Source organism: Toxotes jaculatrix, chromosome 22, assembly GCF_017976425.1.
Source record: "Toxotes jaculatrix isolate fToxJac2 chromosome 22, fToxJac2.pri, whole genome shotgun sequence".
Lineage (NCBI taxonomy): Eukaryota > Metazoa > Chordata > Actinopteri > Toxotidae > Toxotes > Toxotes jaculatrix.
Genome location: NC_054415.1, coordinates 2,074,620 through 2,091,693, shown reverse-complemented (window position 1 = coordinate 2,091,693; position 17,074 = coordinate 2,074,620). Strand labels below are relative to the sequence as shown.

Below are 17,074 nucleotides of genomic sequence, written 5' to 3'. Positions count from 1 at the left end.
GGATCCGGGGTATTGATCTGTTGGCAAGGGAATGCTCTCTTTGTTCATACACACACACACACACACACACACACTGGAAAGAGAGAAGGTCGTGCTCGTATCGATGCTGAAATTCTTACACTTGTGCAGAAAGTGGAAGATACAGACAGATGTTACTTCTGTATTACAGCATATTTATATCTTTTACCCCATCGCCTTAAATGCAGATTAAGGCAAAATTCTGCATTAAAAACCTGGTGAAAAAGCATCTTCACATTCTTAAAAGAAAACTCTGCTGAAGACTTTGTAGCTCATTCCTTCATGGAGGAAGGCAGCTGTAGTCAGATTGGATTTACAGCAGTTGATTCCAGCTGAGACCCAGAGGCCCTGCAAGAATGGTATCAGACTAAACAACTTTTTATATATCAGTTGAAGGGAGGTGGTGGTTTGATTTGGTATAAGGCAGCTTTGTTCAAACTGTGTGAAAGGTTTGAATGAATTTGCATGCTTGTGCAGCGTCTGGCCGCCCTTGAGAATTCTCTACTTTCCCAGGAAGCGACAGTTTTTAATGTTTTAGTGCATTAATATTTCAGTTGCCTAAAATGTCAACAGTAAACATTCGGTTTTCCAACTTTCAGTAATCACAAACGGAGAAATCCATTGTAGAAGAAGCAGAAATTCTAAATTGTCTGCCATCATTAGCTTCGAAAGAACATAATCCAATGGAACCGCAAGATATGTCATGTTTTGACTCCGAGCGCTGCTTCCAAGTGTAACGGCGCCGAAAACTGTCAATACAGTGAGTACCACAGGTATTTATTGTGGGAAAGAAAGACAAGAATGTTGGACATGCACGTTGTCTGTTGTCCTGCTGGTTCTCCCGTCTGGACTGTGCTCCTGAGCACAGTCTGAGCGTTTTACGTGCAAAATCTGGACAAAATGTGATCCTGTAGTTGGAATCTGGTTAACACCAGAAACCAGAATGTATGTGACTGTAACCTGTGGAATTAGGTTATTAAATTTGTGAGTCTTTTCACAGTCAGTTTGGTCTTGAAAGGTCTTTAGACGGGCTCCTGGCTTAAGCAAGGATTCAATTTGCAAATTTAAACGGGTGCAACAAAAAAGTAATTTGAGGATTATTACAAATTAATGTTACCACGGAGCGCAGCAAAGTCATAATATCACTTCTGAAATTAGAAATAAATAATGTGCAATACTGCCAGGTTCCGGTATGATGGAGTAATTGACTCTCCTCTGTGGTGCTCCGAGGTCATTACCTCCCCAGTGATGATTCATGTGTTTTCTAATTGCTCTGACATCATCCATGTTGGATGCACACACACTGTCTCTTTAACACACACACACACACACACACACACGCACAGACACACACTTCGCTTCCTCTCTTGGCTCAGTAGCAGATGAGGCTGCCAATATTGTATTTACATTAAATGTGTGTAATTTGATAGACCCTGAGAAGAAGCTCGCCCCAGCATCAATATGGCCGCACAGGTGTCTAACCTTGACTCCTCACCCAGCGTGGCTATTCATAGGCCATTAATTAGAGCAGGATCCTGCTAATTAACACACAGGCACACTCGCTTTCTCTCTGGCACATACACACTCACACACACACTCACACACACACACACACACACACACTCTTCTTCCCCCTGCACTCCACTCTCTTCACGTTTGAGTTCCGTTTAATGCGCCCTGTTTGATTTGCCCTACTAAAGTAATGAGTTTGGAAAGCAGACAAAAATTGTGAAGTGTGTTTTGGAGGAGCCTCGGGATAATTTGAAGTCCTGGGGCTGGGAGTAGAAGTACGCTTGCTTGCTTACACCCACACTCGTACACTTGTGCACGCACACAAGTGCGGAAACGCACACTCGCGAGCACAACTGTGCAGTGCCGTTTGTCTAGTGTATTATGTGTGTATTTTCACAGCAGAGTGAGAGGTTTACGCATTTTATATGTTCTTCAGAGGAGCCAAGCAAAACAAAATCAGAGAAATCTGAAAAAATAAGTCTGTTTGCTCCCAGTGGTGTTTCATTCAGTCGTGTTATGAACTGTAATAAACAGCTGCTGCTTATTCACAATGACTCCCTTTATCTCCTGAGAGGACTTAGAATAAGTCCAGCCTCAGGTTGTTGAGAACAAGTCTCAAGTCAGTCGAGACAAGTCCCATACAAATCTCCAGACTTGTCAAAACAAGTCTAAGTCAAATCCCAAATCAGTTGTGACAGGTCCAAACAAATCTAAGTCTTCAGCTCCACCTGGATCCAGGTTCGTAATTTGACCATTATGTTCTCATTAAAGTGTGACAGATTTTCAAATGTCGCTTTCAGCAGATGAAGATTAAAAGTTTAACCTGTAAACAATGCATTCACAGTAGATTAACAGAGAAAAACAGATTTACCAAAGCTGTTTAACAGGTAAAAGCAGCTTATTCAGAACAGGTAAAAAGATAAAGACAGCTTTTTCAGAATTAAGAGATAAAGACGAGTGCAGTAGATTAGGCCTAATAAAACAGACAGCATTTATCCTGCGCAGCCAAATCTTGTTGTCTAAACAATAACAGCTGTGACTATGGGGTTCACAAATAGCACCACAGCATTTTCGCATCTTTCCCCCATGCCAAAAAAAAAATTTGCCAGTTACATTACAAGCACTTAGGAGCTGGATCAGCGCCGCTGCACGCTTTCCTCATGTGGATAACATGGAAACACACAAGTGAGCATCCAATCAGGCAGCAAGACACCGTCATTCCAAACCTGTCCCATCAGAGGAAAACGCTGCCGGGCCTCACAAATTGCAAAATTTCAAACATCAAGTGAAAAGTTAAATGAGAACAAATGATATATTTGGCGATGCTGGATCCAGGCCAGAGGGAGGTTGAGTTATGAAGGGAAATAGGATGCAGATGAGCTATCCTCCACCTCCTCCTCCTCTTCTTCCTCCTCGTCAGCATTCAAACCTCGTCCTGAACCAATACGACGCTGTGGTGTCTGTCAGCCTGCAGGAAGAGAGAGACAGACAAACAAGGGTGAAGTGAGAGAAAGTAGATGATGGGTGAGGGTTGAGCAGCGGGGTGAGAGAGCCGGAGAGACAGTATCGGGAGGGAGGGAGACAGAGAGAGATGGTTCATTAAACATTTAGAGGGATGGAGAGCAGACAGGCCTCTCCATTTCTCTCCTCTTACTGTTCAGGAGAGAGGAGACTGAATGTAGGTCTGCCTTTGCACCGAAATGCACCACTGTTAGTGTTAGTGCATTGTTTATCCGTGTGTGTGTGCGTGTGCACGTTTCTATGTGTGTGTTTTCTGCCGCACTGACATCCCTGCATGTCCCCACAGGTCTGGATAATGGCTTGAAAATGTAACAGCACGACTCTAAATATAGCAACCTCAGTTGTGCTGTAACTCTGCACTTAATCCCTGTATCACAACACACACACACACACACACACACACGTACACGTGCAAAGACAAACACGCAAAGCAATGCATTTCCAAGGTTAGCCAGAGGAATTACATGTTAGTCGAGCTCACTCACAGTGTATCTGCCTCTTCATATAAACCGGAGTGTATTTACCCTTGTACACACCTCTGTGTATTGTCCCATTTAGCATGGTTTCCACTCATGCATCCTAATGGCCCCACAGAGCCAGGGAGTCTCTGCTGTCTGTTATTAGCGAGCAGCACAGATCAATAGGCTCTGGGACTGCGGCGCTAGCCTGTTAGCGCGTCCCCATTCAGACCCACTGAGCCGTGGCTAACACCGCAGCTAAAGTGTTTGCTAGTATAAAGTCTCTGAAGTGGGCAGGCACACCTGTACCCGCCCCGCTTCTACAGATGTAAAGCTAAGCTCGAAAGATAGAGAGGAGTCAGAGGACGTCTGCGGACAAGAGATGAGAATTCAGAAAAATGGGCTTTTGATCTGGCATTGTTTGGGTCCGGTGGGTGGGTGTTAAAGGGCAGGTTCACTCAATTTACAAAAAAAACCAAACATTTTTCTCAGTTGCGTGTGGGGATAGCTAGCCATGCAGATGGGTTTGGTTTTGAGATATCTGTTTCTGAGATTGCAGCTGTGACCACAACACAAAGGAGGTGAAAGGAATTTAATTTGTTGTTCTCAGAGCATTGAAAACTTGCACTCAAAAGAATTTAATAACATATTTTTCCAAAAGCAGTGTCCCTGATGATCCACAGGCCGAACTGTGAACAGTTTCCATATGGACGTTTGTTCTGTAGAAAGCATTTTTAAGTGGCCAGACAGGTACAGGGTAAGCTGGAAAATGTTTTTGTGTTTGTTGTGAACCAGTCCTGTAAACCTGCATTGATTTCACTTCAGTATCGACTCAAATGACTGCGGTTGCCCATGGTACTAAAATTGTGAGGAATTATTACAGAGAGCTCCTTTTGCTTCATTATTTTTGGTTTAGTGGCTCATTTAAAGAGTGCTTCAGTGTCAGCAGTCTCTCGTGTTGTTACCTCAGTGAGGCATTTAGCAGCTAAAGAGTTGGAACTGAGACCAAGACAGAGCTAAAAGGAGAGTTAATGCTTGTCTTTTCATCGCGTGGACAGAACTACGGCTTTAAGCAAAAGAAAGCATTGCTACATGTTGTCACTGACTTATTCCTCTGGTATTATGGGCATGATACATGTTTTCTGTTACATATCTGTTGTGGAATCGGCACAGCACTGGTTGTGTGTGTGTGGGAGAGCTGCTGAATTGATTAAATAGAGGATTTTGTTTGAATTCTTCAAAAATATGCACAGAAACAGTTTTATTATTATGATGAGGATCATTATTATGTGGGAAATGGTATTATTATTCCCTCAGAGGCTTTCAACTCTGACATGAATATAGCTCCCAGAAAAATACTGACTTAAAACCAAAAAAAGAAAAAAAAAAAAGAAAGATTTATAGAGATTGAATATCTAGAGACAGTGCCACTTTTGGCCTCAAAAAACCCAGATCGGTCAAACCTTTGTGTTGATTTGACAGTGTTTGCGTATGCACACACACACACACACACACACACACACACACACACACACACACACACACACATGCATAATCAGGCGATCTCTCTCCCTCTCTCCACTCCATCAGCATATGTCAGCATATGGCTCCCTCCTCAGAGAGACTGTTGAACAGACTGATCCAGGTTTGATTTTGCTCTGGAGGTCCTGACCTGGGATGGAGGGCATAAAGGAAAAGTGTGGGGGGGGGCGGGGATAGGAAAGGAAAAGGAAAAGGGGGCAAAAAAAAGGAGAGAGGAAAGAAAAGGGGGAGTCTCTCCCAGCATCTGTCAGCCTGAACTCTCTCCACCCGCTGACCGGCCTGATGCTGTTCTCTGGGTTGTTACTGTCAGACTCATGCTCCCTTCAGCACACACACTCTTCAACCACTCACGGTGTGTGTGTGTGTGTGTGTGTGTGTGTGTGTGTGTGTGTGTGTGTGTGTGTGTGTGTGTGTGTGTGTGTGTGTGTGTGTGTGTGATGAAACATGCAACCATATTGAGCCATCTGTTCCAGCGCTAATTGGTATGCATGACAATGTTTTTCCAACCCATAAAACCTAATGAAAATGAACACCCCACCCGCCCTAATATCCCTTAATGCTATCACCCGCTCTCTGCCCCACCCCACCCCTCTACCCTTACCCCTCCTCCTGTACAACATTAAAGGCATAATTACGCTGTAGTGGGCATTAGCCGCCCTTCTTCTACTTCTAGAGGCACTTTCAGTGACGGGGGCAGGTCCAAAGATTGGAGATGTCCTGCTGCTCTCAGTGGAAATCTGTCAGCCTTCTGAGATCCAAGCGTCTCTGAACCCCCGTATAAACCTGGCTCAAAGCGTGAATTGTTATAATTTTATAGAGTAAAGCTCTTGGAAACGCAGGGCTGCAATGTGAAAGTGATTTCCTCCTTAATGCTGACAGCACGCTTAAGGAATCAAGACAAGCAGAGTGCGACAGGAAGAAGGAGGGAGAGGCTGAAAAAGCAAAAGAAGAAATAAATGGATGAATGACTGGAAAGTCAAAAGTATTAAAGGTGGAAACATTATTAATTAATGAGTATTTAGCAAATTAACCTCAACCTCTTTTGCTGTTTATCAAAGTGAAACCTGGAATGTATTTCACGAATCTGAATCAAAGGTTAATGGAAGAACTACATGTTCAGTTTCTTCAGTTTGGAATATGGAGATTAGTCTTGGATTTTTTTTTTTTTTTCGGTTTCATAATATAATACACGTCATGATACTATAACACACTGGTTGTCCCAGGACCAAAGTGAAAAACTGAAGGGAGTTATAACAGGGAAAAAAAATGTGGCAAGAAAGGAAAGAAAACAAGGGATGAGAGGAAAAACGAGAAGAGAGGAGTAGATGGACTTGGCAAGGCTTGGATTCGTTCACATGAATCACAGCAGGGAAACGCTGGATAGCAGCCGGGGTGGCTCAGTGCAGTGAGTGTGTGTGTGTGTGTGTGCGAGTGTGTGACACCACACTGAAGAATGTGTTGTACACGTGGACAAAATGCCCTAGTTGTATTTTGTGTTTAAAGGGAGCCTGAGGTCAGACGCACAAGCACACTCAGTCGCAACCACCATGAAATGATCTACGAGGGAAATTACAGTACGAACAAGAGCTTACAGATGTGTCCTCGCAGTGAAAAGTAACTTCTCAGCGTGGGCTTTTTTCTTGTCCGACCACACAAACACACACACGCACACACAAAAAAAAAAACACGGCCTTCCCTTTCCAGCCAATAAATAGGTTTCCTGCGGCTGTCTGTCTCCGCCGCGTTCAACTTCACCTCTTCGCTCTTGCTCCCAGCATCCCCCTCCGCTGCCACCACCTCGACTACTCCTTCCCCTCACACTGAGCGGCTTCTCTGAGTGTTGCGCAAGGACGATTTCTGTTTTCTGGTTTTTATTGGCGTCATATATGAAAACAGCAGCCTCGCCAAATGCTAATAGAGGTGATATCCAGGCTTTTGTAACCTTTGTGCTGCGAACGGCGCAGGGGTTTACTCACAATGGGACGTAATTGTGCTGAAGCCAGTTCAACAAATGCACTCGTGTTGTTAAATTGGTGGTGTTTTGTCATTGGCAACTGGCCGCCTCTTCCCTCCCCTCTCTCTCTCTCCCGGTTTCTCTTTGTCTCTGCGTTGCCCTCATTACGCCATTTTCTGTCTCTGCCCTGTGGTTTCCTGCTCAGTTGTCCCCTTTAGAGGTGTCACGACTGAAGTGCGTGAACACACCGGGGGGATTTATTGTTCAAGCAGGGCACAGCGGTGAAGGTGTTACATGTTGTACAGGTACACAAAAACGAGGATTTACTGTAAAACACAGAGTGAAAAGATGCTGCAGAGGCCCCAGTGACTCTTTCTGACCTGCGTCCCAAATCTGGATCGGTTGAATTGAACTGGTACCAATCTGATATGATCCCAGCCCTCTTCCAGCCCCTATCCAGTCTTTCTTCTGTTCGTTGGATCGGCATTGTTGGCCTGCTTTGTGGAGAAGCATTAGTCAAATGGGCCATCATCCCCATCGGCGAGTCAGATGATGACTTTTGGCAGAATGCAGCCGCAGCGCGATGCCAGACAATCAGAGCCGTTGCCATTTCATCACACGGTCGCACACGGACGCACAGGCACGCACACAGACTCACACCACAAACAAGCTGTTTCTCATTAAGCCCGCAAACATGAGAGATTGAGTGAGAGGAACGGTAGGTGATGAAGGAGGAGAGACAGGGAGCTGAAGGCTCTTTCCAGAAAGAGATAAGAGAGCTGTGGGAAAAGAAAGAAAGAAAAACGGGTGACACCACAAATCTAACGACGAGTCAAGGGTGAGAGTGTGTGTGCATTCGTTGTGCTGTCATCCGAAGAGACACCCACCTACCCAACACCCAATACCCCCAGCTACCCTCACCCCATGCCCCTCCAAAACTGCTGTTCCCATAGCAACAAGATTCGGGAAGGAGGAGGGGGGTTGAAGAAGAGAAGAAGTGTGCTAAAGATTACGGTGGAATTTTGCTGCTGCTGCTGCCTGGATTTGACCAATCTGGTGTTGAGGCTTTAAGATGCTCTAATTCCTTTCCCGTCCCTTCCCTCTATCACACACACACACACAGAAACCCCAGGTCAGGCTGACGTGAGCTAGAAAGCATAATTTTAGGGAGATAATTCTCGGAACCGCACTGTCGAAGAAGTCCGACAAACTAAAGCAGGTTTTCCAAAATACAGGCCCCAAAAATAGAAACGCATTAAGGCCAGAAGCCAGTGTTTGATAAGAATTTTCCCCATGTGGGGATATTTTCATTTTCATTTTCAGCAGAGGTTGCATGATCATCTCCATCTGTCCATTTGTAAGCTTGAAAACTTGGTGGCCAGATGTGCATGTAATTCACTTTGCTCATTCTCACTCCCAAGAGGCAGAATACTATTGATTCCTGTGACCTTCTGACTTTTCCTGCGGTGCCACTGTTAAGCAGGTGTTCGATTCTCAAATGAGAAAATCTCCTTATCCCGTAGTTGTAAACACACAGTGTCTGTTGTCCACGTTCATCCTCCCAACAGATACAAACCTATTGATTTACGGTGACCAGATCAAAATAGTGCATTTATGTATGAGTCGATGGTATCAGGACACCAGTTCAGATTGTCCTGTCTCATATTAACCCCAAACAAAAATTACTTTGATGTATGGGGTATTACACAGTGTGTAGAAAACATGTTTGTCTTCTGTTTTCCTACTATTTCAAGCAGTCATTAGCTTCCACTCCACCATATACAGTATATAAGTATGTTGGGCTGCAAGAAATTATTATTTTCATTATTTCTTAATCTCTTGAATACTTCAAATATGTTAATTAGCTGCTCTACTAAATATTAGAAAATAGTGGAGAACCCAAAGACATTCAATTCACTGTTATATATTGTTTGCAACATAAGTTAAACAGTTAATTGATTGTCAAAGGTTATCAGCTTTTGCAGATTAATGTTGATGATCAATTAACTAATTTAGAACTGTAACTAACAATTGTTCTCATTATCAGTGATTGATTTTCATTCTGTGCAGAAATGAACTGAGACTAGTGGCTGCATGGAACGATCCGGACGTTTAAAGCTGCACCGCACACATTACAGCTTTCATCAAAAATGGAAAGAATTAGCATTTAAGGAATTTGCATAAACACTGATATGACCCTTTAATGTACAGTTTGCAGTGTTCCAGCTGTTTTTTTGGATCAAAAGGTTTTCAGTCGACAGGCTTCCAGATGTGTCGGGTATAGAAAGCATTCTTCCACAGTTCAGAGTCGAGCTGATTCGCTCTGAGTGGATCATGTGACCCATGTGACAGTGTTCTTCACTTTGTTGTTTCTCAAGGTTCTGTGTAGTGTGTTCGTGTGTGTAGAGGAGGAAGCTGAACACACAGTTCAACCTTTATTTTTGTGTGTTAAACAAGGTAAACACACAGACCAGGTGCAAACCGTGGAGTAAGATTTGTACTTGGTTTGAAAGGACATCATTCATCTAAAACATGCAGTTTGAACTGTGAAGCATTTTTAAATGATGGTAAGAAAAACCTTCAGCTTGAATAAAGATGCGATAGTTATTCAGATTCCAATTTTCAATGAAACAGTTGAGTCTTTTTTTTTTTTCAGTTCTCAGTTTTCGTTGAAAAGTACTTGTATTTAAAAGGAGCAGACGTGTTTAAGATGATTAATTCCTGATGCTGCTGTTTTTTCCTGTTTCAAAAAGACACTGTTCAATATAAAGTCCCCTTGTGATGGGGACTGCTTGGATTATGTGTACAGGAAATGGAGGAAACACAACTAAGATGTTGATTATCTCTGAAAGGGTTGTGATGGTCAGTGCTGACGTAAACTGATGAGCCGGTTTGCTGAATGTTGTGTTTAAAATCAGATTTTAACGTGGAATTTTGCATTACTGTTTTTTTTTTTTTTAATGAGATTTCTGTAGCCATTTGGAATATTACAAAACACTGATATGTTGGTAGATTGATGTTGTTATTGTAGTTTTCTTAGTGAAAACCAAAAGACAAGAAAATGGCAGTTTTTACTGTTTTATTGTTTCAGTCACCAGCAGCTGCAGTGACTGAATGTACAAAGTGCATTCAAGCATTTCCACCACAGGAGACGTTTTTCCTTCTCCTGCAGGGTTTTACACTGTCATTAATTTTCAGTATATTTCAAGTGTCCATATGAAGACGGCTTTGTTAGCCACAGATCCCGACACTGCATGTATCAGCACCTGCAGCATCTAACAAGGCAGCTTTATTCCTGAGGAAACAGTGTGGGTTCCTCCGGTGTATTATACATGCAGGAAAATATGAGACATGAGAAACGAGCAAAATGAGACCCATTTCACCCGTAACCATGTGTGTCGTGCATCAGTGTGTTTTCTTCCATTTGTATATGTATGTGTGTGTGTGTCTCTTCTCATTAGCGGGCTGCGTTGTGCGGTAGCTCGTTAGCGCAGAGCTAGCTGAGCGTCAGGGCACCGGTGCAGCTTCATTAACTACTGTGACATTTATCTGATCGTTTCCTTGCATCACATGTACTGCCGTGTCTCCATGGCAACCACAAATGTGTATATGTACACACACACACACACACACATGAAGGCAATCATACTCTCACATAAACCCAGTTCTTTCAGTTGGTCACAGTCATGTTCATAGATGCTAGCCCCATCAAAGCTGCCCTGCCTCCCCCCAGCAGCAGAGAAAAATTGATAATGAATATATGAAAAGTGCTATACACAGTACGTACCAGTGGCTGTTATCCCAGAGCTGTACCCAAGGTGGGTGGAATATTGCTTATTGTAAAGTTCAAGTGAATCACAGGCAATATCACACTCCCTCGTTTGGCTCGAACAGGGCCCCCGGGAGCCAGTTTACCTCGCTGTAAGTCAGTTACAGAAAAACTAAAAGCATTCCAAATAAATCAGGCGCTACAGCACGCCACTCATTTAGTTTGAGTCACTAATCCGCCTCGCACTGCTGATGACAAAATCAGCTACAGAGTGGGATTCAGGGGGAAAGAAAGCGTGCCTCTCATGGTGTGTTGTGGTGAAGTTGCTAATCTCGTTTACAGTGTGATACAGCAGCAGAAAATATTCAGGACTGTGAAACGAATTGTGGGCGTGTGTGTTTTTCCCAGATGTGTATGTCTCCGCTTGTTCTTTTCGTGCACACAGGTTTTATGTGTTAGCGTGTCTAGGCACGTATTAGCCCCATTTGGGATTGTCTCCCGCTTTAAAGTGGGGTTGTGTTTCCGGTGTTGATGAGAAGAGCCCGTGTAAAACCCCTGAAACCTCGGCTTCAGAGGATTTCATTTTTTGTGACTAAATGAAAAACAATGAAAGTAAAAAGAAAAAAGATTCAGGTATTATTTAATAAGTGTGAACTCAGCTGATCGGGGCTGTGTGGGTGTGTTTTGATCAGATTTTTTTTGATAGTGACCAAACCACCCACTGTCATCGGACTCTTATTCAGATTTGGTAAATGCTGATCAGCATTTCCTGAGTAATAGGATATAATTGACACTGAATTATTGGTGTGTGTGTGTGTGTGTGTGTGTGTGTGTGTGTGTGTGTGTGTGTCCAGATGTCTGTGATTCTGTTTCAGCATCTTCCACATTTTGTTTCTGCTTGTGTGAAAAAGTCGTGTTAGAATCCGTCAAGGTGTGTACATGTGAGGAGCTGTGACTGTCCAGGTCTGTATGTGTGTGTGTGTGTGTGTGTATGTGCGTGTGTGTGTGTCTGTGTGTGTGCGTGTGTGTGTGTGTGTGTGTGCTTAGCTGACCTTGGTCGCCCTGCTCCCTCGGGGGGGAACTGATGTTTCTCACTCTGCTTGTCAACAAGATTAGTTCCCCTGTGGGACCGTTACACACCCTGCGAACACACTGCCAATGAGAAGAAGTGTGTGACAGCTCGGCCCTTCCACGAACCCACTGAAGTGTGCGTGCGTGAACGTGAGGGGTGTTTTGTGGCGTGTGTGCTGCGATTGGGGGGGTTAAGGGAGTCAGAGAGGATGTGTGTTTTAGAGCAGAAACAGAAGGGAAAAACAGCAGGGGGATCAACGCAGCCAGCCTGAACTGTAGCCTGTGTGTGTATGCATGTGTGATATGAGTGTATGCATGTGTACGTGTGCCTGGTTTCTGAGAGAGCCCACGCTGAGCTCTGAGCTGTGCTTACTCCTGGACCTGGCTCATCTGCATCCGTCTCCTCCTCCACCCCCCCCCCCCCCGCCCCCCCCCCCCCCCCCCCCACCCTCTCTTTTATTCCCACTTCTACCTGCCTCGCTCGTCCTCTCCGTCTCTTTCCTACAGTCTGTTTGTAGCACATTCCTTTCTGGCTGCCTGTTGGACTCCAGCTGCGAACAAGGCGAACAGAGGGGATAGCAGGCAGTTAATGTAGTCCAGGTAGCTCGTCGCTGTCAGCATTTATTCTGCATATTGTGGAGCCACAGCTTGTTTTCCTTATTCCTTGTACCTGTGAAATCCACCGTGCATAGCCTGATTATTAATCTTGGGCCTTTGCAGGACAGTGACTGTCCCTTATTGACTGATTTACCAGCACACGATAAATATGCACTTAAAGCTGCACTTATCAGTTTATTCGTGTAAAAATTGGTCACTTAACTTTATAATATCAGTGGTGTGTGTGTGTAAAGTTTGATTCCCTGCCTCCAAAAGGCCAAAGGAATCACAGTTTGTTCTCTCAATTTTCAAAGTAACCTGATTTCTTGAAAATCATCTAAACCAAAAACCCCGTCCTGGCTTCACTAGCTTTTCTTGGCCACGTACACATATAACTGTGTTCCTAAACAGTTTTGTTACATGTGCTGAACTGACACTAAACAGCTTCCATGAGTCTAAATAAATCAGTTACTTCAACCTTTGATGATTAAGTCCAGACTCATTTGTGCTAAGAAAACACAGCTTTTCCTGCAGAGCCTGCTCGCTCACCGTGGCTCCAGTGAGTGAGGTCATGGGTAGGGGAGAAAAAAACATCCACTGTATACACGGATTTTACTGCGTTCCTACGGTGCATGTACTGCGTGCAGGGACTGGAGGACAACGGACAGCTGATGTCATTTCCAGAAGCCGGTGTGACGATGAAGCTGTCGGGCAGATGGATAAACTGCTTTTCATCCAGCACCTAACAAGCCGCACATAAAACCACAAATTGGTTATTTTTTCATTTTGGTTCATGTACAGGTTAAAATAACAAGATGCATCATTTCAATAAGGCAGCTACGAGGCTTTGGAAGGCGTGTTTTCCACTTTGGACAGAGCCTCTCTGCGTGTTCCCCCTGCCTCGAGTTTTTATGCTAAGCTAGGCTAACCTCATCCTGACAGACGTGAGATTGATATTGATCCTCCCACCTGACCGTCGGAAAGAAAGCCAATTAGCGTGTTTGCCAGCATGTTGAACAATTCCTTTAATAGAGTGGAGGCCCGAGGAGCTGGGAATGTAAAATGAAGATGATGAATGAGTGAATAACAAACCGTCATAAGGTTTTATGGTCAATATTGTGCAGCTGTAGTTTGGATGAACGAGCCTGCTGTCTAATGTGAGTGTGAGGTGAGGGAATAACAGCCCTCAGCAGCTGCTTCAAAGACCTATCCAGACACTTTTTTGCAGTCTGGCTCAGCACACACACACACACACACCCACACACACACCCTCAGTGTAGATCAGCCCTCAGTCACGGCCCTGTGCTGCAGGGAGACTGGAGTGATGGAAGCAATAGTTAAGCCATTAAGGCAAACAATTGGCTCAAATTGAGAGGGAGAGAGCGAAAAGAAGAGGAAGAAGAGGGAAAGAGGGAGGGAGATGGAGAGGCTATGGCAGGAGTGGATCCACTCAGCGACTTAATCCGAGCCCCAGGACACTCTCCTGCTGAGTTTCACACACTCGCACAAACATCTACGTACACACACACACACTAAAGCTCTGTCTGCTTGCAATAACACCTTGTCAGTCTTGGCCACAGGGGCGATGGAAGAGGCGCTCATTCCTTTGTAGTGAGGAGAGTCACCTACTTCCAACCACCTCAGGAAAAGACGGAGCATGCAATCTGCACAAGACAGCTCTGTAAGTGTTCGTACGCCTTATGGCTGCAAGTGTGAAGCTATTCATTGTCTTAGCAGGCGGAGTGAATGGTGGAGGGAGCACAGGGTGGACAGTGTCCTGGACGAGGGAGGCGCTCCTCTGACACCAGCTATTGTATCGTCTCCCCCGTGGACTCGCTCAATCCCCCACAGGCCTCACATAAACAGCCAACAATGAGGGATTGTCTCCAGCTATTCTCCCTCTTTCTGCTCTTTTGCTTTCGCACACAAATCGGTTGTGTGTGTGTGTGTGTGTGTGTCAGAGTCAGAGGGCGAAGGGATGATGTGCTGCAGTCTGAACCCAGCGACCGCCGAGGCTCGTCCGATACAGTCGTCTTCGCCATTTATGTGCCTAAACATCAGCTAGTGATAGGGACAGTAACTCCTCGCCGCCGTCGCCCTTCCCTCCCTTCCTCCCTTCTTTCCTTTCCTCCATCAGCTGCCACCCTTGGGGCTCCCTCCGCGCCCGGGCCCCCACAATTTATCGGACAGCTTAGCAAGGAGTGGTTGTTGCCCCGAGGACTGTTAGCGCTGGTCTGGCTTGTTGACTCCTTCTCCGGTTCTGGCGTTTTATTTGACATGTCCTTTAAGTCCTTTAAAGAATTGGGCGTTTCTGCTGAGCGCCTTGGCTCTTTCTGCAAAAGATGGATGGCCCGCGTTCAAAGGTCTGGATGTTTTTTTCCTCCTTCCCAGTCTCTCTCCATATCTCTGTTTTCCCCTCCCTCTTTCCTTCTCTCTCTCTCCCTTTCTGAGCTTTATAGGGTGGTATTAGTGTTGTCAGCTAACCAAGCTCGGGATTTGGCTTTGTTTTGTTTTTGCCTCTTAAGATAATGCTCTTTCTCTCTCCTGCCGAGAATAACAAAAGGGAAAGCAGAGCAATAAAACAGCATAGCCATTGACTTTGGTTTCATTAAATTGGTTTTCAGCCATCTTAAACAGACCACAGGCCTTGATGGCAGTGATGTGTGTGCGTGTGTGTGTGTAGCCATGTGCGTATGCTTGAAGAGAGACCGTAGCGTGAGTTAGCATTCCAAATGCGTAGACGGACGAGTGTTTTGCGGAGATAAGCGTTGTAGCTCTGCACTGACAAGGGTGAAAGCACTTCACCTCCATTTCATATACATTCCAGATGTGGAAACATAACCAGACCAATCGCTGTGATTAAGCATCTGTGTCCTGTTAGCTGGAGGCTTACTGTACCCGTTCTATAGCGTAGTCCCTCACACACAACGTCACGTTAACACGCTGCATGCTGCTTTATCCATCCCTCATTCATTCATGCAAACATGCACCAACGAGCACACATGCAGCTCGGTGGACGCAGACATACATTTCATTCATAAAGTGTCTCCGCTCCTCACCACAGCTCAGGCAACAGCAGATTTCATGTCAAGAGATACAGGGAAAAAAGTCAAAGACACACTGCAAAAGCATGGATAGAAACTTTGTACGTTCCTTTTGTTGTTGTGCTGTAAAATGTTCAGCTCAGTCCTTCACTGAGGATTTACTGACATCCTGAATAGATCCATCACCGCATCTCTGCTTTCAAAGATCCACATTTAGGGTCAGAGTGATATGTCAGTTTGCTGATGGGATGTGTATCTGTGTGTGTGTGTGTGTGTGTGTGTGTGTGTGTGTGATATATATATATACAGCTTCTGGGATAATATTGGTGTGCAAAACCTCTTCTAAAGAGGTTTAGTGTATCTGAGAGGATTTTATTAGTGTGGCTCTCACTGAGTCTCAGTGTCCCTGTAATGGTCTGTGTGAGACGCTTTTTCACTGTCTTGTGAATGAAAATCTGGGATGTTCAACATACCGGGGTCCTAAGTGAAGACGCTGGGACACTGGTTTTTTACTTTCCCTACATGCTAAGCGTCTCTGTCCAGAGAAAACCATGGATCTCCAATTTTTGTGCTTTTGAATTTTTCAGATAAACTGAAGGACTAAGTGACGACATTAAAACCCACTGGAGTGTCTGATAAACGCATTGTCACAAACTGGTTTTCCTTAGCTAAGCTGACATTGTGGAGGTTCCAGCGCAGCAGTGCTACAGTGCGTTTCACGATACTTTCTATGACCTTTGATTTCACCTTGTTTACCAGTAAAGTTTAAAGATGTACGATGGTTACGTGTAGAAATTCAACAACACTGAATCATTAGATTATTCATTTTGACCCATGAGAAAAATGACTGTAAACAGATTCGAGTGTGGTTTGGAGAACTGCAGCTTCTGCCAGCTGCCTGATGGGAAATTAGCTTGGTTGTGTTATGGCGCAAACACTGCAGGGCGATGCTGTTCTCCCAGAGCAAATGGAGCTTAGAGTTTAGAGGTCAAGCTTCAGGTCAAGTTTGTTTGTGTCTGAATGGTTTTTACACGCACTCAGTAACAGTTTCTAACTTAGCTCATGCTCTCTGAGAAGATAAGGAAAAATTATCCTGAAGTTTTAACACACAATAAAAAAATGATGAAACCATTTGCAGAGGCAAACGGTACAAGCACATAGCAGCAGGTGATTCATGCTGGAACCGCAAGACTGGAATGATATGGTGTTTTTCTAAGCTCTTCATGTTTTGCCTTCTGTCTTTTCAACAGCAACGGCACGGCCGGGAAGATGAACGGGGCGCTGGAGCATTCGGACCAGCCAGACCCGGACGCCATCAAGATGTTCGTGGGCCAGATCCCTCGCTCCTGGTCAGAGAAGGAGCTGAAGGAGCTGTTTGAGCCGTACGGAGCTGTCTACCAGATCAACATCCTCCGAGACCGCAGCCAGAACCCTCCACAGAGCAAAGGTACTAACACGCACACAGGACATAGTTATACATGTGCTCAGGATGTCTGAAGTACTACAGGATGGTACAGCTACTTCGCTTGTGCTCCTGTCTACACACACAGAGACACACAGTGTCTCAGTGGCTGAGTGGGCCGTCCCA

The 17,074-nt window shown here is 44.8% G+C and overlaps 1 protein-coding gene across 15 annotated transcripts in view; it reads left to right on the top strand.

Annotated features, from left to right (window-relative positions):
• celf2 (cugbp, Elav-like family member 2) overlaps nucleotides 1-17,074 on the top strand; it is a 168,268-nt gene that overhangs the window by 89,225 nt on the left and 61,969 nt on the right. For all 15 annotated transcript variants that reach the window (XM_041029668.1, XM_041029671.1, XM_041029661.1 and 12 more), the window contains one exon: nucleotides 16,737-16,933. In XM_041029668.1, the coding sequence (XP_040885602.1) occupies nucleotides 16,737-16,933 (197 nt within the window). The remainder of the gene's footprint in view (nucleotides 1-16,736; nucleotides 16,934-17,074) is intronic.